The sequence below is a fragment of the Myotis nattereri genome (assembly GCF_964212035.1).
Source record: "Myotis nattereri genome assembly, chromosome: 2".
In the NCBI taxonomy this organism is placed as follows: Eukaryota; Metazoa; Chordata; class Mammalia; order Chiroptera; family Vespertilionidae; genus Myotis; species Myotis nattereri.
In genome coordinates, this window is record NC_138076.1 from 117296597 (window position 1) to 117320983 (window position 24387).

Here is a 24387-nt window from a genome sequence, read left to right on the forward strand (position 1 = left end):
AAATCTTTCTAAAATGGGTTCATTCATTTCCTTGCAATGATACATACTGTTTGCTAAACGAAAGTAATTTTTGACCGGAAGTGGCAGTACAGCGCTGTAATGGAGATGGAGACAGCCAGGCCTGCAGAGCACACTTTGGGTCCGTGAGCTGAGGGCACGTGCTGCCTCTTTCTAACACTCAGCTGGTGAACGGGAGCAGAGCGATTAATCCATGGGGCTGTGTGTCTTCATCTGAAAAGAATAGACGGACCACGGCAGTGTTTGTTGATTCTGACCACACCCCACAGCTAAGCTGGTTGCTACTCGGAGAGTGTATACATTTATGTATGTTTATATAGAATTGAAAAAAAAGATTTATGAAAAATACTCTTGGGATGCATTCTTTGATTATTTATTTTATTTTCTAAGAAATGTTGCTCACTGATTTCATGATCTGCTAATGATTACAAGGGCAGTTTGAGAATCAGCACGCCCACCCCAGGGTTGTGATTCTCAACAAAGAACTGACTAATGATAAACTTTCAAGATGAACTTGGATTTAGTAGTTGTTTTGAAAATTCACTGTCTTATTATCTCTGTCATTGGTATCATTTTCCTAAAAATTCAGTGTGGAAAAAGCCCACCACATTCTGGAATGATGGTAAATCTGGTTGATTGAAGTTCATTTAAAACTCCTCCTCCCCCGAGGTCTCACAGGATTCACCTCAAGGGAAATGGGAGCTTGGTCCTCAGTGATACATGATCAGGGCCCAAGGCCTGGGCAGAAGGGAGCACAGAGAGGAGTGAGGATCTGAGTCCTTTCCTGGCCTTGTCACCTCTTCTGTGGCTTAAAGGGGTGGAAGTGGTGGTCTCATTGGTTCCTTCCCATTGTAATGTCTATGTCTATGACCCAGCAGTTTGCAGACCCTGAAACTGGTGCTAAAGAGTCTGGAACTTCGTGGGCATCGACAGAGGCAGATGAGGATATACTGCTCATCCAGTGGGACACTGGAACCCTTTAATCCCATCCCGGTCAGCGAGCCCTCCTTTCAGCATGAGGTGGAGGCTCAGGCACTGGGCTGAACCACAGGAAGGCAGCATGGACCTTGGCTTTGAACCCTTGAAGCAAGTGCTTGATATAACAACCTGCTTCCTTGTTTTCCTTGTATCCTAAATGAGCTTCAGTGTGCTGGGATTGGAAAACCCAGGCCCACAGCCGGTTCACACCACAGGAGGCCCCACAACCACGGTGATTCACCTGTCAGCCACACAATGCTCTTCCAACCTGGAAAGGTGTGGCTGCCTTTAGACGCAAAGAAAAAGAGGAGACCTAGCTTACCCTCAAGTTAGGGACAAAGCTGGGACCTGAATTCGGGTCTCTGGGTTCCCAGTTGAATCTTCTAGTGCTTATCACTTGTGCCGGAATGGAAGGAGACTCTCAGCACCGATAACAGCATCTTACTGCTAAGTACTTCATGAGCGCCTACTGTATGTCATACCTGGCTCCAGTGCTTCACATGCAACAGTAATTTAATCTCAAAACACAAACCCTATGAAACTGGTATTATTTTAACCCCTGTTTCCCAGCTAAGTAAACTAAGGGTGACAAATAGGGTGTTTTCACTTCTTCCATATCCAGGGGTGCTTTCAAAGTCCAAATTAGGGAGAGTGGAGCTGAATGTGTCTTATTGAACAAAGCCAAGATAGCCTTTGCCCAGACTCCTCTGAGTCGTGGATAAATACATTAGAGAAGGAAATGAATTCAATTGAGCTAATTCAAATTTCATGCCACTTAATTTTAATAGGAAAAATATTAGCCCATAAATAACACTTTTAAATAGTTGGATATGAGTATGTGCAATTCGATGTGGAGCTGAAGATATTATTTCAACATCATTTAATCTGATTCGTCTCAGGAGAAATGAAGGAGGCATTTTAGGGGCCATAAAAACAGTTGACTGAAATTTTAATAAATCTGGGAGCAAATGAATGAAGCATTGTCACAACCGATGACCAGTGCTTAAGCATCTCTGAAGCATCTGGGGACTTAGCCCACGGCAGGTAGGTGCCCCCTCCTCTTTTCTCTCATTAATGTCCCGGAGAGCCAGGCACAGAGCAGGCGTGACGCGGTCACAGGTTACTGCACGGTCATTGCTGCCCCTTCCTCCTCTTTCTCCCTCACCATCCTGTGAGCCCAGGAGCCCAGGAGGCATGTCCTTTTGGGCTGTGTATTGGTGGCCTCTAGCCCAATGCCTGGGGTGGATAGTGATGGCCAGTATTGCCAAGATCAGACAGACCCCCACCTCTGCCCTCACATCCGCCCCTCCACCTAAGACTTCAGCAGCCTGCAGGTTCACAGGGACCAAACCCTGCTCACCCACCCACATAAAATAAACCAACCACATGTGCTTCCGACTTTCACCAACCCTACAGCAGCATTTCCAAATAAATTCTGGGAAGTGTTCAAGGACATTCCAAAGGGGCTAAGAAAGGATTCCCTGGCTAAGAAAGTTTGTGGGAAACTCTCTGGTAAACTCCGTGAAATGATTCTTTATGAAAGAGTTCTTGGAGCCTTTAAGACGCTGCTAAGAGCTACAGTTCTCCCAGAGGACATACAGCAGTCAGCCCTAATGTCCTGGTTTGGGCTCCCCCAGACCCTTTGACCTCGAGTGGGCAGCAAACCAGAGCAAGCTACACGTCATCCGGGCTGTGGGGCCTTCCCCAAGCTGAAAAGATTATGCCAATATGTTAGTCCACCTAACTGTGACCCAGAGAGGAGACAGGGAGCTGGACATTCATACACCAACACCCATGAGTCGTTGGCAGACAGCAGCTCCTAGGGTATTAATTTTCTGAAACAAAGATTTAGCATAAGTAATTTATTTTGGATGTGATCCCAGGAAACACTGGTATGAGTGGAGAAGTGAGTCAGGAAAGAGAAAGCAGGCAACAAGCTATGTATTTTTTTTTTTAAGCAAGTTTCCTGTTCTGGACTGAATGCGTGTATCCCTTGAGATTTCAGGCTTTGAAATTTTAATAAATCTGGGAGCAAATGTGGCTGTAGCTGCAGCTAGCACCTTCACAGAAATACTAACCCCAGTGTGGCTGTAGCTGCAGATAGCGCCTTCACAGAAATACTTAAGGCTAAATGAGGCCATAAGGGTAGGACCCTGGTCTGATAGGATCAGTGTCCTTAAGAAAAGAGAGACCAGAGACTTGTGAGAACTTAGTGAGAAGGAGCCACGAGCAAACCAAAAGGAGAATCCTCACCAGAAACCGAGCTTTGCCAGAACCGTGGTCTCAGATTTTGAGCTTGAAGAATTGTGAGGAAATAAATCTCTATGGTTTCAGCCACCTGGTCTGTGGCATTTTGTCACGGAAGCTTGAGCTGACTAGTACATCCCCACTGTGAGTAACGAGGTCGAGTCTGCTAAGAGTCAGGGTAACACGTACACCAGGGACTTGGTTAACCATGAGGAAACAAACGAGAGCTTGAGTTGGAATTCTCCAAGCAATAACTAGATATGAAGCAAGCTTTAGCGTGCCGGAGCCCTTGGCAACCTGGCCCCGGGTGGGCAGCACAGCCAGAGCAATACATGCATCATCTGGGCTGTGGGCCTTCCTCAATCTGAAAAGATGATGCCAACTTATTAGTCCACCTAACTGCGACCCAGAGGAGAAAGGGAGCTGAGGAATTAATACACCAGTTCCCACCAGTCATCGGCAGACGGCTGCTCCAAGAGCATAGGTTTTCTGGCACGTCCAACCAGCACTGCAGGTGGCAAAGCAAGTCTAGACTCGAGAAAGTCTTCGGGCAAGAGGTCCAGGCGCTGGGTTTTAGAAGCTGCCCGGTGTGCCCTGAGAGGCCAGAGGCATGTTGCAAACATCCACAGCACGCAGGGCACCTTTCAAGCATGTACTAGCATCTTGTGCAATAATGATGTCCTTGAAACACAGTTTGGAAATCTCTGCTTTAGACCAATTCCAGAAAAGCTTGATTTCTTGTGAGACTTGTGTCCATCTGCTCATACTTGGCTTATGCTGCCAGGACTGCTATACCAAAGTACCTCGGATGGGGTGGCTGAAACAACAGGAATGTATGGTCCCTCAGTTCTGGAGGCTAGGGGTCCATGGTGAAGGTGTCAGCAGGACTGGTTCTCTCCTACCTGGTAGTTGGCCATCTTCTCCCCATCTTCATTTGGTCCTCCTGTCTGGGTGTGTCTGTGTCCTAACTTCCTTTCTTATAAGGACAGCAGTCAGATGGGATTAAGACCCCACCCTAAAGACTTCATTTTAACTCAGTCACCTCCTGGAAGGTCCTATCTTCAAATACAGGCACAATCTGAGGTGCTGGGGGTTAGGACTTCAGTACGTGAATTTTGGAGGGACAAAACGATTCAGACGCTAACACCGCCTATAATTCTGCTGACATTAAGGCAGTCTCTTGAAAAGAACAAAAGGGTTCTGAAGGGAACAGGATTTGTCTCAACTCTGACCCCATAGATTAGCATTGGTGGGGGCCCTGACCAGAGTACATCGGATATTAAAGGCTCATTTGCCACATGCATGCGCCAGAGCAATGACCCAGCAGTGTCACCATACGTACTGCGCAGGCGCACCCTTATATAACCGACTTAAGTTAACGTAGCACAGATGTCACTAGTTGGCACGAGGCCTCTTTTGTTTGAGTATAAAAGGTGCCTCTGACCAGCCGGTTGTTGGCTGCTTTATTTGCAATAAAGCATGACCCATCTCCCTACGGCCACTCCTGCCTTTTTCCAATTCCCAGCGTCCAAGAAGTCAAGTTCCTGGCAGAGGAACTTGGACCCATCTATGAAAGAACATGTTGCTCTGAAGGGATTTCATCAGTCGGCATGGAAAACCCTGGCTGAGTCCCACCCAACACTGCCCAGGGATTCTGTTGGCATCAGATACTGAGTCCCAGGCTCACTGGGAAGACCAGTCCTGCATGCTGTAAGCGATCTCATGCTGCCAACCTTGCAACTTAATTCTCCTCACTTCCCATCCAAATCCCATTACCCATTCATCCGCAACAAGGCCCTCCTATGCACCAGGCAGTGTTCCAGACAACGAAGGTACAGCAATGGAGAAACAGCTAGTATTGGGGGGAGGAGACAAAATCCCTAGCATGTCAGTGGTGCTAAGTGCTAAGGAGAGACCTAAAGCAGGAAACGCACTAGTGAATGTTGGGCAAACAGTGTAGACAGGGTGGCTGAGGCCTCACTGAGAATGTGACAATTGAGGAAAAACCCAAGGGAGGCAGGGGCAGTCAGGGGGCACCTGGGCGGGGGTTGGGGGGGAGCTGGGTGCTGCAGTGGCTTGGTGAGGAGGAACGAGATCTCACTGAGGTGCACTCGGAACCGCTGAAGGGACGTGAGAGCAGATGTAGGAAGCTCCTGAGATCATCCAGGTGAGGGGTGACAGTCATTAGGATCAAGGTGGTGGCAGTGGAGGGGGTGAGCAGTAGTATTCTTTTTCCTTTTTAAGATGATTTGATTACTTAAGAATTGATTCCTTGAATTTATCTCCTACAATGTTCCTTTATTTTTGAAAAAATAGACTTTGTTTTTTAGAGCAGTTTTAGGTTCACAATCAAACTGAGCAGTAAGTACAGAGAGTTCCCATATACTCCCTGCCCCCACACATGCAGGGCCGCCCCGTTTATCAACACCCCCATCAGAGTGCTACGTTTGTTACAATCTATGAAACTACGCTGACATATCATTACTACCCAAAGCCCATAGTTTACACCAAGATCACTCTTGGAGTTGTACATTCTGTGGGTTTGGGTGAATGTATAACGACATGTATCCACCATTACAGTGTCATACAGAATACATCGTTTCATTGCCTTAAAAAATCCTCTGTGCTTTGCTTCCTTAGCCCTCCCACCTCCAAACCCCTAGCAACCACTGATCTTTTTATTGTCTCCAAGCTTGTGCCTTTCCCTGGATGCCATATGGTTGGAAGGAGACTTTTTATGTTTTCTTCTTTTACTTAGTAAAATGCATTGATGTTTCCTCTGTAACTCTGCATGACTTGCAAGCTTATTTCTTTTTAGCGCTGAATGATATTCCACAGTCTGGATGTACCAAAGTTTATCCCTTCAGCGGCTGAAGAGCATCTTGCTTGCTTCCCAGGTGTGGCCATTAGAGAGATTCTAGATGTGTTTTGACGGTAAACAGAATTTCCTGCCAGGTTGAGTGTTTTGTGATCAGTGACTCCAGTGAGGAGCCCAAGATATTTGGTCAATGCAACTGAAATAACAGGATTCCCATGGAAGGCGGGGAGATGATACACTAATAATAATTGAAACTATTATTTCCAAACGCTTAGCTTTTTTTGCACTAGGCTGGGATATGTGTGCTGTGTGCTTCATCCTGTGTCACACACATACCAGCCCTAGGAGGTAGATGCTGTTAACATTTTCATTTTACAAATAGAGGGCACAGGTGAGATGTTGACTTGCTCACGGTCACACAGGTCTGCTCATACCTGGCTCTCGGACAGGAAATATTTAGATGAGAGTTGGCATTTTGACAAGAATGTATCAGCCTGGTTAATATAAATCTCCCTAACCCAGAGTAAATTTGCAGAGAAATTAATGTGAGGCTTTGTGGGAGGCAGCCAGCTGGCCATTTCCCCTGACGGACAGCACCCACCAAGCTGCCGGCAGTGGAGCGCTTCCTAACTCCCACCAGGTGAAGAGCTGTGGCCCAGGGCCTGGCACACCAGGGCGCTCCACACACTCAGCTATGAGATGGGAGAGGTGAGCAATGCTCCCGCCGGCCTAAGAGGGAACTGAGCTTGGTCTGAAACTTTACCTACACGTTTTCCCGATTGGTTTGACAAAAAGTGTTAAATCTCTGCTCTGACTGCTTTAAGTGGATGCAAAATCATCAAGTCTACCAATAGTTCTCAAGAGCCTCCCTGGCCATGCTGGGCTGTGGCCCTGCTGGGCTGTGGCCATGCTGGGCTGTGGCCCTGCTGGGCTGTGGCCCTGCTGGGCTGTGGCCACGCTGGGCTGTGGCCATGCTGGGCTGCGGCAGTCTCACCATCTGGAAAGTGGGTGTTCTCAGAAAAGCCAGAGCTGGGCAGTGGGTTTTCATAAATCCAGATGCATTGCATTTAGAGCGCGCTCCTTGTGTTTGAGATATGTCTTTGTGTGTGTGTGTGTGTGTGTGTGTGTGTGTGTGTGTGCTGATAATGTCCTTTTTACTATGAAGTAACAGTGAAAGTCATTGGAAGTTTGCTTACTTAAGTGAACTTAGCAAAGGAAAAATTTAGAAACCCCATGTCAGTGCCTCCCATCTGTTATTGCTGCTGGTGGTGGTGAGCGTTACCAATCCAAGAAACCCAAATGTCCAGGTACCACCAACCTTATGCAATTGATGTAAACTCAGTGACTGTCAACCAATCAGAAATGTGAGCCTGAAGTGAAGAATGATCAAGAGTCAGGACAGGTCAACTTTATTACCCTGCAAAGCACGTGTTCATTACCTGCCCACATGTTACCCTGGGCTAGGTGGGCACCATCCCAGACAGAGTACAGAGCTGATAATTCTCCACTGTCAACCAGGCCACTGCCTGAGCCCTCTGGCCACACGTCACCCTGGCACACACCGTGCAGAAATCCGGGAAGAAGTTCTGCATCCCCAGCCTCTTTGTGCTGCTGATGGATTTGAATAGCGGGGAAGCACCAGCCAAGGGCAGGGAGTGGAGCCAGCAGCCTGAACCTGGTTATTCCTTCCTTTCCTCCTCTTCCTTCTCCCATTTCACTCACCAGTATTTCAAGTCAGGATTTCAAGAGCCAAAGGGTGGGGAACAAGCCAAATAATCATATTTTGGTTCAAATGAACTGATTGCAGCGGGCTGCCTACGCCTCCTAATATAGTGCAAGAAAATTGGCAATGTAGTGCACGAGCAAAATTCTCTGTTTTCCTATTTCTGACCGCTCTCTATCTTTCTACTTCCTCTTTTAAAGAGGGCTCAACCAGGGGAGGGTACCAGAATTTTAAAACCTCCTCCAAAGAAAAGGCCATGTCTTTGCTCACAGTGAACATTTCTTCCAAACCACAGGGAAGTCCACCGGATTCAATGAAATGTAGGTCACAGGAAAAGAGAGGGGTCTCTCACACACACACCCACCCGTGGGCGCGCGCTTCCTGGGACATCAGGTGATAGATCCCCTGGGAATGCTGCTCTGCAGAAAGAAGGGCATTGGGCCGAAACCGGTTTGGCTCAGTGGATAGAGCGTCGGCTTGCGGACTGAGGGGTCCCAGGTTCGATTCCGGTCAAGGGCATGTACCTGGCTTGCAGGCACATCCCCAGTAGGAGATGTGCAGGAGGCAGCTGATCGATGTTTCTCTCTCATCGATGTTTCTGACTCTCTATCTCTCTCCCTTCCTCTCTGTAAAAAATCAATAAAATATATTTTTTTAAAAAAAGAAGGGCATTGGCAAGCTGGCCCACAGGACGGTTAACCCTTCATCTCCGAAGCAAAGCGTTTAGGTTGTGTGAACAATGCTTGCTCCTTAGTGAGTCACAGCATCGACACCAAGCCTGGTCACTCTGCCTCTATTCTGGGCTCCTGGGCAAACATAAGAAGAGTGTCAAGGCCCACGAGGGTGATTTCCAGGATTTCTGGCCAGTGGCTCATGGTAGCCTCGCGCTGGCAGCACACGACCGCTCACAGCAACGACGCCCGCACTGGGGGGGGGGGGGGGGGTAGTCCTTGTTCAAAGCCTGGACAAGAGCACTCTCTCTTGTCTGCCGCCCAGTGGAAGTCCACGTGAACACGTCCTTTTTACACCCTAACCGTAGTGGGCCACGTCTCCACCGGTTTCACTGCTAAAAATTAGGTGCCCTTAAAGAGACTGCTAATGATTTGTGAGACCCAAGAGGTGTCTCAAGCTCAGCCTCCGCCATTATCACACGTCCATTTCTCCCTCCCCTGCTCCCAGCGAGCCCAGGTGGAAATCCTGGCCCGGCAGGCGGGGCCCTGGCAGGGACACAGGGCCCATCTCCTGCTGCTCCCAGGCCTCCGATGCTCCATGTTCAGGTGCGAGAAGATCTCTGGATTCCACCAAGAGGTTCCTCCACACCCTGCAGCAAGTGGCTGTGCCCGTGTTACTAAGTGAAAGAAGCCAGTCTGAAAAGACTCCATACTATAGGATTCCAACTACACGACATTCTGGAAAAGGCAAACTATAGGGACCATAAAAAAGATCAGTGGTTGACAGAGTTTAGTGTGGAGGGAGGGAGGGCCAGGTGGGGTGCAGGGCATTTTTAGGCAGTGAAAATACTCTGTAGGATATTGTAATGGTGGAGACATGACGTTATAAATCCGCCAAAACCCATAGCATGTGTAATATTGAGTTGGTAACTATAAATTTTAATTAATAATAGTGTATCAATATTTTTAAATCCACAAATTTATTCTGGAAAAAGTCAAAAGTGAGCTATGTTCTTCCTAGAGGCTCCAGAGAGAATCCGTTTCCTTGCCCTTTCCAACCTCCGGAGGCACCTGCATCCTTTGGTTCCCAGTCCCCTTCCTCTGTCTGCAAAGCCAGCAGAGCAGCATCTTCAAATCTCCTTTTCTTTCTCCCTCTGCTTCTGTCCTCACATCTCCTATTGACTTGAATTACTTTGCCTCCCTCCTAGAAGGACCTCTGTAGCCCTATACTAGTATTTAGGGCTGACCTGGATAATCTAGGATAACCTCCCCATCTGGAAATTCTTAGCGTAAATACTTCTGCAAAGTTCCTTTTGTCATGTAAGGAACAGTCACAAGTTCCAGAGATTAGGACGTGGACATCTTTCGGGCCATTATTTAGCCAACCTCAAGGACTGAGAGGCAGTGGGAAGAGATGGAGGAAAGGCCAGTGCAGGGGTTTGAGGGAGAGGAAGAAGAGGCTGGGACCATCACGGTGACTGGGACTATCCCTGGGACCATCATAGGGCACAGAGACAAGACTAGCCAGCAGCTCAGATCCAAAGAAAAAGGAAAACTGCAGCTCTGTGCAACAATGAGAATAAAATATTTCTGGAAGTAATTTGTCAACTTAGTCTGCCAAAAGAAAAAAATCCCTAACAAATGCATTAAAAGTGTATATTAACAGAAGTTCCCAGTGGCTATCTCTGGAAGTGAGAATACAGGTAGCTTTACTTTTTAATTTTAGTTGCAGGCTCCAGAATTTCTGTCATGAATATGTATTACTTCATAGTCAGAAAAAGACATTTAAAATTTAATACAATTTTAAAAACTCAAAAGCATATTAGAAATGAGGCAGTGTTGGCACTGACAAAGGAGCTCTCCTTTCTCATAGACTCTCAGACTAAGCATTTTCAGTGATGTTTCCTTTCTTTATGTCTTTGATTTTCTCATGAAATATCTTCCTCCTCTATTCAAAGTTTAGAGGGACTTGTAAAGGGGGAAAGGTCATATGTGTTATGATTTTTTTTTTTTGTAGGCACCTCAATGTCCTTAAATAGCAGTCAGGTTTGTTTTAATAGAGGATTAAACATGAAAATATACTTTGAGCCGAAACCAGTTTGGCTCAGTGGATAGAGCGTCGGCCTGTGGACTGAAAGGTCCCAGGTTTGATTCTGGTCAAGGGCATGTACCTGGGTTGCAGGCACATCCCCAGTAGGAGATGTGCAGGAGGCAGCTGATCGATGTTTCTCTCTCATCGATGTTTCTAACTCTCTATCTCTCTCCCTTCCTCTCTGTAAAAAATCAATAAAATATATTTCTAAAAAAAAAAAAAGAAAAGAAAATATACTTTGATGGAGAAATTCTTCATCCTACGGGACATGCCCAATTGAAATATACACATATGAACATCACATGACATGTACAAGGATGTTTATGATTTTATTCCCAATAGTCAAAACCAGAGAACAACCCCAGGGTGATGAATAGAGGATGGATTTTAAAACTGTGGCATGTTCTACAATAGAATAGTACACAGCAATTAAAAAGGTGAAACCTTACAGAAATCATGGTGAGTGAAAGAAGCCAGCACAGTAGTATATGTGGTGTATGATTCCATTTATGTAAAGTTCAAACCCAGGTAAGCCTAATCTATGGTGTTCGAATGTGGAATAGTGGTTCCCTTCTCCCCACGTGGATAATAACTAGGAGCGGCAAGAAAAAGGCCAGTAAGGGTCTATTTCTCTCAGTGGTTAGATTGATCTGGTATCGCTTCATCATACTATACACTCCTGAAATAGGCACCTTCTGCAATAAAATTTACTGTAAGATAAAGAATTATTAAAATTTTAAACTTAGAGTCATGATTTATTCTCAGGCATGACACTGACCCTTGGCTGGGCAGAAGAATGTATGGTCAATCTGATCCAGGTCAGAACACCAAATAAAACACAGAGCAAAACTGACTAGTAATCATCACCACAAGCAGGAAAGAAGCGGGCGAGTAGCATTTCGACACCATGGACACCAAGCAGTACTGGCTCGGGTTCGGACTTGCTCCGGCCCGTAACCTGGGACCCCATGACGTACACATTCAATTACTAAGAAGGGCTAGGAGATGCAGGTACAGGGTGAAGTTGGCGAAGACACTGTGTAGATTACGGTGGGCAAGAGCTTTTATTCTCACAAACAGAAACTGTTAGTATAGGCTGTGAAAATGCCAGATCATGCTCGAATGGTTTAGGGCAGTGATGGCGAACCTTTTGAGCTCGGTGTGTCAGCATTTTGAAAAACCCTAACTTAACTCTGGTGCCGTGTCACATATAGAAATTTTTTGATATTTGCAGCCATAGTAAAACAAAGACTTATATTTTTGATATTTATTTTATATATTTAAATGCCATTTAACAAAGAAAAATCAACCAAAAAAATGAGTTCACGTGTCACCTCTGACATGCGTGTCATAGGTTTGCCATCACTGGTTTAGGTTTACAATTTCTTGCCAAAGTTGTAAAAAAAAAAAGTGACAGAAAAGATAAGTGATGAAAAGACAGTAAATGTCACATCCTGAGGGCATCTGCTACAGTGTCCTGCAATGGTGGCAAATAAACTGAGAAGCAGCTTTGCAGACAGCTGCTTCTTGACTGCATTACAGAAGGCCGTGGAAACCTGTCTTCCCACCACATTCGAAGCTGCAGAGGACACCCAGTCTCTCTCCACCCTGTGTCCCACCTCACCGTTCCCTCTAGGGAAATGCCCGTTCGGTGACGTTCAGATGGAAATGCATTGCGGGACTCTGCACAATCCGGGCCTGGCCACCGACTTGTCCCATCCCATTAGCCACATGGCTGGTTCAGGGCTGGGCCTCCACAGGCTGGCTGGTTCTTTGGGAATTCCTCTCACCAGCTAGGGAGATGTCTCAACGTGCAAGCCAGGGGCTGCCTGGGCCGACCGGACGGCTGCATGGGAGATGCTTGTCTGGGAGAAGACAGTTGGAGGCTGGCAAGGACAAGAAATAAGTCAGGGACAGGGAGTCTCAGCACACAGTCCACGGCTTCTCCTTGTCTTTGGATCACTGTATGGGCCCTTCCCAGCCATGCCGGACAACACCCATGTTTTCGTAAGCTAGTGTGAATGGGATTTCTGCCCCTTGGCAACCAAAGTCCGAACAAATGCACAATGAACACAGGCATAGGAGTGCAGTAAAGTTGTCCCTCTGTTAGTTACAAGTAATCATTCAAGGGGAAGGGGAACAGCAGGGCTGTGAATGCACAGCTACTAGTAACTGCCTGTTTCTTCCTTAAACTCTTTCCAGGTTTCACTGCAGAAACACACATACCGCTGCCACCCACCTCATTACCGCTCCACGTCCCCAACCCTCAGTTCTTTGTTCCTTTCTTATTTCCAAAGACATTAAACAGGGAATAAACTTCACTACTGGAAGCTCTGTAGGTCCGGGCCCGTGCCAGTGTTATCAACTAGACGAGTGTCTGGCTGGTGCCTTCCCCAAACTGCCTGCCGATGTGAGGCTCCGAAAGTGTTGGCCGGTAGTCTGGACTGCAGCAGGCTGCAACTGCCGGGTGTAAACAACTATTGTTCATCACTATTTCCTACAGGTGCTGTGATTCATCACATAGCACTGGAGAGGAAGATGCACATCCCTGTATTACAGCATTTGCTGCCGGGTGTCATTGTGGTTTTATGTGTCTGTCACCACCAGACCATACGTATGTCTATGAGTAGACAGACCCCATCTTACTGAATTGGCACGCTCAGCGTTAGCATGGTTCCCCACACGTACAGGTGTCTGATGCCTCCCCATCAGGTACAAGCGATTCTTAAAACTCCACAGAACCTTGCTCTCCAAGTGTGGTCCATGCACCAGCATCATTATGATCACTGGGCGAGAGGGTTGCAAACACAGAATCTGGGCCCTACCCCCAAACTACTGATTTGTAGTTGAGAACTGCATGCAGGGAGAGGAGACCTGAAGAGACCTTGCAGAGGCTAGAGTTGATTGATGGGTGAGGAGAAGGGAGAAGGGGATGTTAAGGTGGATGAGCCTGCAAGGCTGGGGTAAGAAATGACAGTGAGCACCAGGGGGAGGCAGGGCAGCCAGAGGAAAACAGGAGGAGTTCTGGGGTCCTGTGTCCTGCAGACCATCTCTACTGTACAGGAGCCCTCAGTGAGTGCGAAGAAAGGAGGTTGGAAAAACCCTCGCTGCTGACAGGGGAAGACCAGAATATCATGCCTTTTCCTTCTCCCATCTTTAAACTGGGAACTCGTCTTTAAATTCAAGATCTATTAGGTGCCTGGTTTTTTGTACCCAGAGAAGAAATAGGCTCACAAGAGCAGCCCACTATCAGGTTCTTAATTTTAGAACCTATTGATGTGTTAAAATGGAAAAATAAATTAACACTGTTACTCGAAATGAATTGGTTTGGGGCCAGCATCCGCAGGAAGCTTCTGCAGGAACGCAGTAAATGATTTCCACCCGAAAACACAGCTCAAGGAGCACTTAATAAGTGCAATTTGATACTAACGATGAGTTCCATGGCCGCACCCTATATCCAGTTCGGCCAGTGTTCCGGGGAACAGTAATTAATGAACCAGGTCCAGGGCACACTTAGGAAGGAGACCCCTTGGGAATGGGGTTGCAATGTGGTCGAGGGCAATTCTAGAATAGGCGACCGCGCATTTTGCTGCTTTAAGCTCTGCCCCCCTATCCTGGGCACCCCAAACGCTGCTGTGAATCCTGAGTGCCACCCTAAGCAATTCTTTTGACTAGGGAAAGGCGGGGAGAAGTGGTCTCTGGAGACTGGGACTCTCCAGGGAGACCTCAGGAATGAAATAGGTCACGCGGCTCCCAGGCTGCGCTCCCTCGCCCCCGCCCACCCGGTGCGTGCAAGCCTGGGACGCCAGCGGGAGTGGGATGCGGGCAGCGGGCGGGGAGGGTGAGGGTGCATTTCTCGACCTTCAGCTCCTCTCCCTCCCTGAGGCGGTGCGGGGCTCTCACCGCATGGGGTACGAGCCTCCTGCCCGTGGGGTCGCGCGCCGGCATCCCGGGCTCCAGGGTGCGGGAGCGCGCAGTGCGGGCGCGGGGCCGGGCGCACGCGCGTGCGGGGCGCATTTGAGCCCGGCGGGCGGGTGGGTGGGAGGCCGGGCGCGCGAGCCCAGCTGCCCGCTCACCTGGCGCCCGCTGCTCACCTGGCGCCGAGCGCGCCCCCGGCCTCCCGCCCCTCCCACGGCCGCCGCCCCTCGCCGCCGCCGGCCACCTGCGACCCGATCCGCCGCGCGCCGCGGACGCACCGGAGGAGCCCCCTCGGCCTGCGCGCGCCAAGGTGACCCCCCAGACGACCCTCGTCCCCGCGGGCCGCGGGCCCAGCGCCCTTTCTGTCCCCGTCGCGTCCGCCGCCTGTCCCTGCCGCTAAGGGAGTGGCTGCGGAGTCTGAGCATCAGTCGGCGGGTCTGTCTGTCTGTCTGCCTGTCTCCACACCTCCGGTGCGCTCACCGGCCTTTTGTGCACGTGGGGGAAGCCCGGACCCCTCTTTGTTCTGGCTGGGGGTGTGGATGAGTGTGTGCACGCGCGACGGGGATATATTTTAGAGGGTGGGAGCTCCATGGAATCGGACGATTTATATATTCCATCGGGATGACCCAGGCTCTGGACTGTGGCTGCGGCCGACGTGCGGTGCTCCAGCGGCCAGATGGCAAGTAGCTGCGCGTTCTGGGCTGCGGGAGAGGATGGAGCGCGTCCCCCGCACTTCAGCACACAGACCGCGCCGCCCCTGGGGGCCTGCCTCACTGGCAGCCGTGTTTTGAGGTCCTTTCCTGTGCTTTCCCCAAAGCCACGCGGCATTTTTCATAGTGAGTTTTAAATCACGGAGACTTTGGCTTTTGTTTTATTTCATAACAGTTTGTCATTCACGAAGCTTGTGGCATTTGCTAGCAGTGTTTGAAGACGGGCTGGCTGTCTTTTTGTGTAGTTCTGCATGATCTCGGACTGTCCCCCTGCTGTGCCTGTCCATTAAAAGACTGTCTTTTTGTTGAAGAGGACGGGGGTTAAAATGACCGGAGACCCGAAGGCCAATCTCAGCGGCTTGTTCCGGGGCTACTTAGATGCGGGTGCTCCTGTGGAGAACGTCTCCGCCGCCGTCTCCTCCCAGGTTCCCGGTGTGGAGCCAGAGCCGGAGCTCGTGGTGAACCCCTGGGACATTGTCTTGTGTACCTCAGGAACTCTCATCTCCTGTGAAAATGCCATCGTGGTCCTTATCATCTTCCACAACCCCAGCCTCCGAGCGCCCATGTTCCTGCTGATCGGCAGCCTGGCTCTGGCAGACCTGCTGGCCGGCGTTGGACTCATCATCAATTTTGTGTTTGCCTACCTGCTTCAGTCGGAAGCCACCAGGCTGGTCACCATTGGCCTCATTGTCGCCTCTTTCTCTGCCTCTGTCTGCAGCTTGCTGGCCATCACCGTGGACCGCTATCTCTCCCTGTATTATGCTCTGACATACCATTCGGAGAGGACAGTCACGTTTACCTATGTCATGCTTATCATGCTCTGGGGGACCTCCATCTGCCTGGGACTGCTGCCCATCCTGGGCTGGAACTGCCTCAGGGACGAGTCCACCTGCAGTGTGGTCAGACCTCTCACCAAGAACAACACAGCCATCCTCTCCATCTCCTTCCTCTTCATGTTCGCGCTCATGCTCCAGCTCTACATCCAGATCTGTAAGATCGTCATGAGGCACGCCCACCAGATAGCCCTGCAGCACCACTTCCTGGCCACCTCGCACTACGTGACCACCCGGAAAGGGGTGTCCACCCTGGCCATCATCCTGGGGACCTTTGCTGCTTGCTGGATGCCTTTCACACTCTATTCCTTGATAGCTGATTACACCTATCCCTCCATCTACACCTACGCCACCCTCCTGCCCGCCACCTACAATTCCATCATCAACCCTGTCATATACGCGTTCAGAAACCAAGAGATCCAGAAAGCCCTCTGCCTCATCTGCTGCGGCTGCATCCCATCCAGCCTCTCCCAGAGAACGCGGTCCCCCAGCGACGTGTAGCAGCCTTCCAGTGACAGGATGCTGCTCACCCAATGCTACATCTACCAAGCACTTCCACTGCCTGGCGAACGGTCCAGATGCTTTCCTTAGATTCTTTATGCTGGATTCTCTTTGGAGCCACAGAAACACTTAGCATTCGTGAAACTTTCATTCACATCAGTTAAGTGATTGGAGTGAAAATAATGTTACCTGTATTTTCACACTTTTAAAAAAATTGTTGAGGTCTTTGCTCAACATTTTGTTGTTGTTTAGGAGTGGGGGGGTTGTTTTATATTTTATTTGGAGGCAGGGTTTTTGCTTTATATTTTGTTTGGAAGGTTAATGGTGGGTCAAAAAGGAAGGGATTTGACAAGGCCATGATGTTCTCGAAAGTAAACTGGTCCCAGAATTTTTACCTGGATTTTAAAATAAAATGGAGTTATTGAGGAAAATGAAGTTACTCTTTCCAGACTTTTTTTTTTAATATGTCAAGGTAGATTTTCAATACTACATGTATCTAACAGAATACAGTCTCTTTCATGCCAGTGAAAATGTTTTACATGCTTTTGCTTGGAAGAAACCTGATTTTGTAAACATGAACTCAATAATAAGTTACCAGCACTGAAACTGTGAACCCATTCTTATTCATCCTTTCTTTACTTTCAGCAGTTACTGTTGACAAGAATTACTCTGGTATTTCTATGAATGTTGTAACTCTTTCTGCATGGTTGCCTGTATTAGCTAGACCACTAGTTTCAAATGTTGTCACGTAAATCCAGAATCAAATGCGTCATTTTTCAACATAGGTTTTTAATATGTCCTTTAAAAGTGAATTATGAAATTTGTTTTTATTTACATAGGAAGTTGGATTCACCCTTGTAGTTTCTCAAGCTACAGTCTCATTGTTTTTAGGAAACAAAAAGAAAAAATTAATATCTCTTGAAAGTAGATTAAATATATTTCAGTATATTCTGAAATATAAATCAATGTAAAGCTATCACATAATATGAAAAACATCCCTTTTTCCTATCTTCATCTAAGAATGAATTAATAGTTATTCTTGATTGAGGCAAATAGAATTAAATATTGTAGACCACATATTTCTGGTTTATATTATCAATGATGTAAAATGCATTTGAAACAGGTGGTCTCCTTTTTTAATTATTATTTTGTTTGTGTGTACATAGCACCCATATCTGATGGTGACATATCATATAAGTTCACCAGTGGCTGTTCATAAAAAGTTAAGTTTCAACTTCTTTTTCTGCTTTTCACCAAAAAAACCAACTTAAATGCAATAAAAACTGTATTGCCTGTTTTCAGAGAGCAAGGATTTCACCAGGAAATTACACAGAAGAACTGATTTTAAACATATTATAAAATCATTGTGTCTGAGCATCATTTCTGTTAGCACAGACAGATGTTTTGGGACACCTTCCTTCCACGGGCAGTGGACTTACAGCTGTGTCTACACAACCAGATGGCGATAAGACCAGTGTAAGAGCCCCTGGTGAATCATTAGCCTCATTGGTTTGTCCCCATGTTCTGCCCATGGTCTCAGGACCCTCTGGCTAACTGCATACTGATGCCATCTCTCCAGAGCCCCTTCTCATGTAGCACAAATAGGAATAAATCTTCTACTCAGACCTGTGTCTCCTCCCTTAGGCTACTTGTGGAAGCAGGAAGAAGGTTGAAATATTTCAGAAATGGAGAAGGATTTTTCAATGCATATTACCTTACAATCTAATCAAGTTGATGCCTTTAAAATTTTTTCTTCAATATGTGATTGAGTTGGTAGATTGAACATGATGAGTCTGTTTTTAATCACTTCGAGTCAGTAGCATCTCCATGCCAGAAATAATTAAGGTAAGTTGGTTTGGCCATGGGCTGGGAAATATCCAGAAGGAGGGTTGAAAGCAGTAAGTGATGTTTTTGTAGTAATGGCGGGTCTCTCTCGCCTTGGCTGGTTAGCTCAGTTGTTCAGAGCATTTTCCTGATACTTAAGGTTGCGGGTTCGATCCCTGGTCAGGGCACATACAAGAATCAGTAATCAATGAATACATAAATAAGTGGAACAACAAATCTATGTTGCGCTTCTCTCTCTCTCTCTCTCTCTCTCTCTCTCTCTCTCTCTCTCTCTCTCTCTCCCCCCCCCCCGCCCCTTTCTATCTCTAAAATCATTTTTCTTAAAGGTGGGTTTCTCATAGTTAGAATTATCATGATAATAACATGTGCTTTGTTTTACCACATTTTGTGTCAGTCCCCATGCTGGGTGATTTACCTGCTGTTCCTGTATTCGCAAAAACACACTATTAGAGGCAGGACCACTGAGTCTCAGCGAGGCTAAGAAATGTGCCTGAGGCCTCAGGGGTAGAGCCAGGATGTGATGCAGGTTTTCCAGCATCTATACCTGCCTCCTTTTGCGCACTGCTGCCTTGCTCCCTCACTGTGAGGGCAGAGGGAAATGATTTATAACATGTTACTGTTACTACCTTTTAGTTCTACAATTAACGCATACAGCTTCTTGTTTAAAATTCCATGTGATGGGGTCCTACGTGGAATAGATCTGTTCTTAGCACCCTCTTCTAAGCATTCCCCCCTCTGTAGACAAGAGGGCAATATTTTATGTGAAGTGGCGAAGGCACTCTTACTATACAGTGATTTTCCTTCATCTATTATTGTAAAGTTTATATCATACATGTACATCAGTATGTAATGGTCGGATACACACTAGTTACGTGGTTGCTTTTTACCCCTATTTTTTTAAATCCTTACAGGGGATATGTTTTTATTGCTTTTTTTTTAGAGAGGAAAGGAGAGAGGAGGAGGGAGAGAGAGAAACATTGATGTGAGAACACCAATTGACTGCCTCCCGTATGCTCCCCACCAGGGAATCAAACCCAAAACCTTTTTGGTGTACAGGACGATGCTCTAACCAACTGAGCCACCTGGCCATAGCACCTCTGTTCTTAAAACATCTTATTTCAGCAAAGATTTTTCAATTCAACTATAACATGTTTTTACTGTTTACATTGAATTGTGAAGGTTTTTGGAAGTCTATATGGTTTCCTATATAAAATTTCTTAGTTTCTGTGGGGTTAATTGTTCAATGTGCACAGGTATTGATATATATGTAGTTGTTTAGATATGTGTGTATATATCTATATAGATATACTAGAGGCCCAGTGCACGAAAATTCATGCACTGAGGGGAAGGGTTCCTCAGCCTGGTCTGCGCCCTCTCACCGTCTGGGAGCCTAAGCTGCAGTCTGGCCTCCCTCTGTGGGAGGTGACCGGGCAGCCGATGAGGGGGCAGCACTGGCTGCCCCCCCACCCCCATCACCGTCCCCTCCCTCTTCCCGCTGGCATGAGCCTAGGCTGGCCTGGCGCCTCCTGCTCACAGGCCCCTCCCCCCACCAGCACCCCCCCCCAACTAGTAGTTCAGCTGTTCAGTCAATTTGCATATTACACTTTTATTATATAGGATAGCTTCAACAACATTAACTTTGCAACAAGACTAAATATATCATGTAAAACAGTCATATGTCCAGAAGTCCTGAGGTAGCAGGTACGTTTTTACTCCATGTGTTTAAATATTTTAACTATCAAGGTATTTCTGTTATTTCCAGTAGAAATAGTTATCCTTGGACAACTAATTCAGTTACCATACCTGAATCCTTAGTCGAAGCTACTTATCCAGGTTGTGACTGTCCACGGTTTGGTTTCCTTTTATCCCTTTAAGTCGATTTCTTGGTATCAGTCAAGTATGTTTCTTCCTGGTAAAGGGAGCTGTCTCCCTGGGACCTGGAGGCAGAGAGGGCGGAGGGGAGGCAGAGCGTCTCCTTCCCGGAAGCCCAAAGCGGAGAGCAGTTCAGGAGGGAGAATTCCTCGATTGACGTGGGGAGCATGAATGGTCTCAGAGTCCCCGGAATTTAAAGCAGGATTAAACAGGTTCAAATGAGATAAGAAATAAAGATGTTTAGTGCCAATAAAATGTTTGGAGCCTTCTTAAACTGTTTTTTCTTAAAGAAATGCTCATCCATTATTAAAATGATGATTGACTTATTTCATGGTAATATATATTATATAAAATTAAGATAACTTTCCATTTCAAATTTAAAAGACACTAAATACATGCCATATCAAATTTAAATTACATATTAAATAAACGGTGCTATTTTAAGCAATGGTTATGTCCTCACTTTGCTTATATGCCTGGTGTAATAAAGAAACAGAATGCCTTCTTGTCCCCTTTACATTTTTTAATGAATATTGGGTGGTTTTGATATCTAATTGGAAACTTCAAATCTGGTTAGAACTTTTAGAATCAAGAGTAGTCTATATACTTCAAAGAAGTAAAAACAGGAAAAAATATTGGTGATTTTGACTAGGGATCCTCGAATTTTTAGTATTTAAAGGGCATACAAATCTAAGAATCTTACTAAAATGCAGGTTCTGTTTCTATAACAGTCTGGAGCATCGCTGCATTTCTAACAAGCTCCCAGGATGCTGGTGTTGGAAATGCACTTAGTCTTAGGCAGCACTCTGATAAGTTATTGCAAGGATAACTGTCACACCTTCAGCATTCTAAGTCTACATCTGCATCTATCTATCTATAAACACTTTGAAATGTCTGTTTTAAAAGTGTTTATTCTTGTCAGAGGTTAATAGATAAATAAGTAGTCTGCATTCAATGGATATGAACTTTGAACTTTTCCTAGAATTTCTAGTATCTAGTAGAGATCTATAAATATATTTATTCTACACTTATGTCCTCACTTTTAAAATCCTAATTACCATTATCTTAAGGCAGTTCTCTCAGAAATGTGTGTGTGTGTGTGTGTGTGTGTGTTTCCATATGCGTGTGTGAGTACATTGAGAAATAAATGTTCACCTCCATTTTTTCAAAAAAGAAACATTTTCTCTGTGATGTATTTCTGTTATTTCCAGTAGAAACTCAGCTAAAACCTAAAGGAAAGTTGGTTTGTATTTGGGGGGCTGCAAGTGCTTACATGAATTTATCTTGAGATAATTGAGATGAAAAATTTTGTTCTCTGTGTTCTAAAATTCAACTGAACTCATCCTAAAGCAACCTTTTCCTAGCCAGGTGCATCAGAGAAATTTTAAAATATCTCACCTTGGTTTTGACATTTATCTGTAACCTTTTGTGATTTTTCAGCATCAAAAATAGGATTAATAATAGTAGTTACAATAGTCATTACATCCACTGTGCTTCTTTGCTTCCCAAGGAGGTGAGAGCATTTTTAGTCCAATAGATTAAACTTCAAATCTTCCAATAGATTTAACTTCACCTATATTAAAGTACATAGGTGAAGTGACTTTAATATGTATCTTAAATATCTCCATAGTATAAAACATACCGAAGAAATTAAAGAAATCTAGGACATTTTTAATCATAAAAATTCAAATAGTTACATCAAGCACCTGTGAGCAAACGTTCAGCTGAAAATAAGTTTGGAGCAGAAATGAAAACATTTCCTAGGGCCCGGATCTCCCTGGTAGCTGACCATCTGAATATTTCTAAAGGTAAAAGGATATCTTACTGACATTTTCTCCAAGGCTGGGGTTTGTGTTTCTCACCAGACAGCATGTTTGTTTTGGTGAAAACACAAACCCTTCACACCAGGAAGGAGGATGGCCTGTCTTTCATAGACATTGTGGCTACTTGCTAAAACTGAAGGGAAAGTTGGTTCTGATCCAACTATGAACTTACTTCTTCCAGAACCCTTTGGAACTATGAGCAGATGTATTCTTGGAAATTACAAAACCTAACAATTGGATGAAAACTTCAAGAATGGAATTTCTTATATTGAATCTAAATCAGAATACCTTTGAAACTATAGTACTATACTTCCCCTCAATGCTTAGCAGTGTGTTAATATCCCTAATCTCAATCTTTCTTATTACACTCTAATTCTGTTTATCTTGGCCCAGACCGTGGAGATACAGAGAACACTCTAGTCACAGTCAACATTTATATATTGGACATTTTGATTAAATAATATGGTTTTCTTTTTTTCAAATAAAATGATCCCAATTACGTGTCATTTTTCTGATTTATTTTAGTTCATATCCTTTTGATCATGATCCTTTTCCCATATCATCTACCATTTCTCTGCAACAAATTGGGATACACTAGCCCGCTAAATGTAGCGCTACCGCGAGCAGAATGATTGATGCGCTCTGCCTCTGCTTGCCAGGTACAGTGAGCCTTGAGTGTGGGCCCCACCAGCAGAAGCAGCTCCTGGGAACGAGTTAAAATGCAGTCTCAGGTCTCGCCCAGAAGGTGACTCAGAAGGTGTGAGGCCCCACAACCCGTGCCATGTAGCCCTGCCTGAACCCTGACGTGGCACTAACATAATTAGCGGCACTGATACCTCCGAGTAACTGGGACCTGTCGGACTTTCGCGCTGCCGCTGCCAGGCAGGCCTCACGCTGTCCTCTGCTGGGTGGCCCGTTTGTGGTGCTGCCCTGCACTGAGAGCTGTTGCTGTTTTTGAGGTTATTTCCTCACTCATCAAGCGCGATTGAACTTCTGCTTCCATTGGGACCAGACCACAACCAACGTAGTGGGTGACAGTGAGATGACACCTGACGTGGTGGATGACAGTTTAATTGATTAAAGACAACTCGGTGAAAGGGGAAGCGTTAATCAGGCCTCTCAACATGGGGAGGTGATGCTCCTCTTCCTCTTTGTGACCTATCTGTGAACCTTCGAGAATGTGCCACAGTTGGTTCAGCCATCCAGCCATGTCTATCCACACTCACCATCTCCTGTGATTTGTACACACACATGCACACGTGTGTGTGCATAATACAGTCACACTCATCTACATATTGTCCCTTCATTCTCAATACCCAGATCTGAAGCCTTCAGTGAGGAAGTCCAGAGAACTAGGCCCTCACTGGCGGGGGGTCGAGTGTCTGACCTTCAGGCTCGATCCGTGGAGTCCCACAGCAAGGCGAGCGAGTCGGCAGGACAAAAACATGCGATTCCCTACTGAGCGCGTTTCCTAGGACACAGGTTGGTTGACATCTCGCCCACCCTTACAATAAGCTCATGATCCTGTGGTTTACAGTAAAGATCAGGACATACGGACAAGAGTCAGATTTTCAGCAGAACTTTTGTGAATTCTAGGGACGGCTTCAGATAAGAACCTAAGCAGAGAGGGATGTCATTTTCATGGGTGCTCTTTATCCTTTCATCTCACTAAACTGATTGGTTACCTTTCTTTAGGAATGTTTAAAGCTATGAGAATGTAGCCTATCTTAGATATGCAAAAATGCTTTTTATTAAAGACACAGGATCCAGTGTAAGAAGCAGCAAATCACACAATAAAGGACACAGAGGGTCCCTCTGAATAGGCTTTGGGCCAGAGGCAGCTGCTCTCCCAGCCCAGTAACCAAATGTTTCTCAGTGTGGATGCATTTTGACTTGAGAATCTGGGATGTCTCCAAGTGAAAATCTGAATATTTCTGAAACACCTGAATCCAGAGGTTGTAACTACAGTAGCTGAAAAGACTGGTCTTACTGCCCTGACCCCAACCCAGGAGCCACGGCCGAAAGCAGCCCGTGGCCAGTCTCGCCCACTGCACCTCGCGTCCTCTGAGTGTTCTCATCCCACATGAAGTTTGTCACAGGGACAAGGGCTCTCTGCCCCTTTGACGCCTCCCCCCAAACATAAATAAAGCACACGTAGAGTGGACGGCTGAGCTGGCCCGGGCTTGGGGCTGTTTCCATACATTCTCAGGTAATTATTCAGCAATGCTATGAGGCATGTATTGATATTCTCCATTACAAGGAAGGAAACTAGTGTACAGAGAGGCCAAGTGACACAGCCTTTGTGTAGGTCACTTTGTTAGGCACGGTGAAATATTGG

The 24387-nt window shown here is 46.3% G+C and overlaps 1 protein-coding gene across 1 annotated transcript; it reads left to right on the forward strand.

The window, feature by feature from the left end:
* Positions 1-14728: 14728 nt before the first annotated feature.
* GPR12 (G protein-coupled receptor 12) lies at positions 14729-21387 on the forward strand. Its single transcript, XM_081082743.1, has one exon. It carries the CDS (start codon positions 15502-15504, stop codon positions 16507-16509), a length of 1008 nt encoding a protein of 335 aa, XP_080938869.1. The 5' UTR covers positions 14729-15501; the 3' UTR covers positions 16510-21387.
* Positions 21388-24387: the final 3000 nt, after the last annotated feature.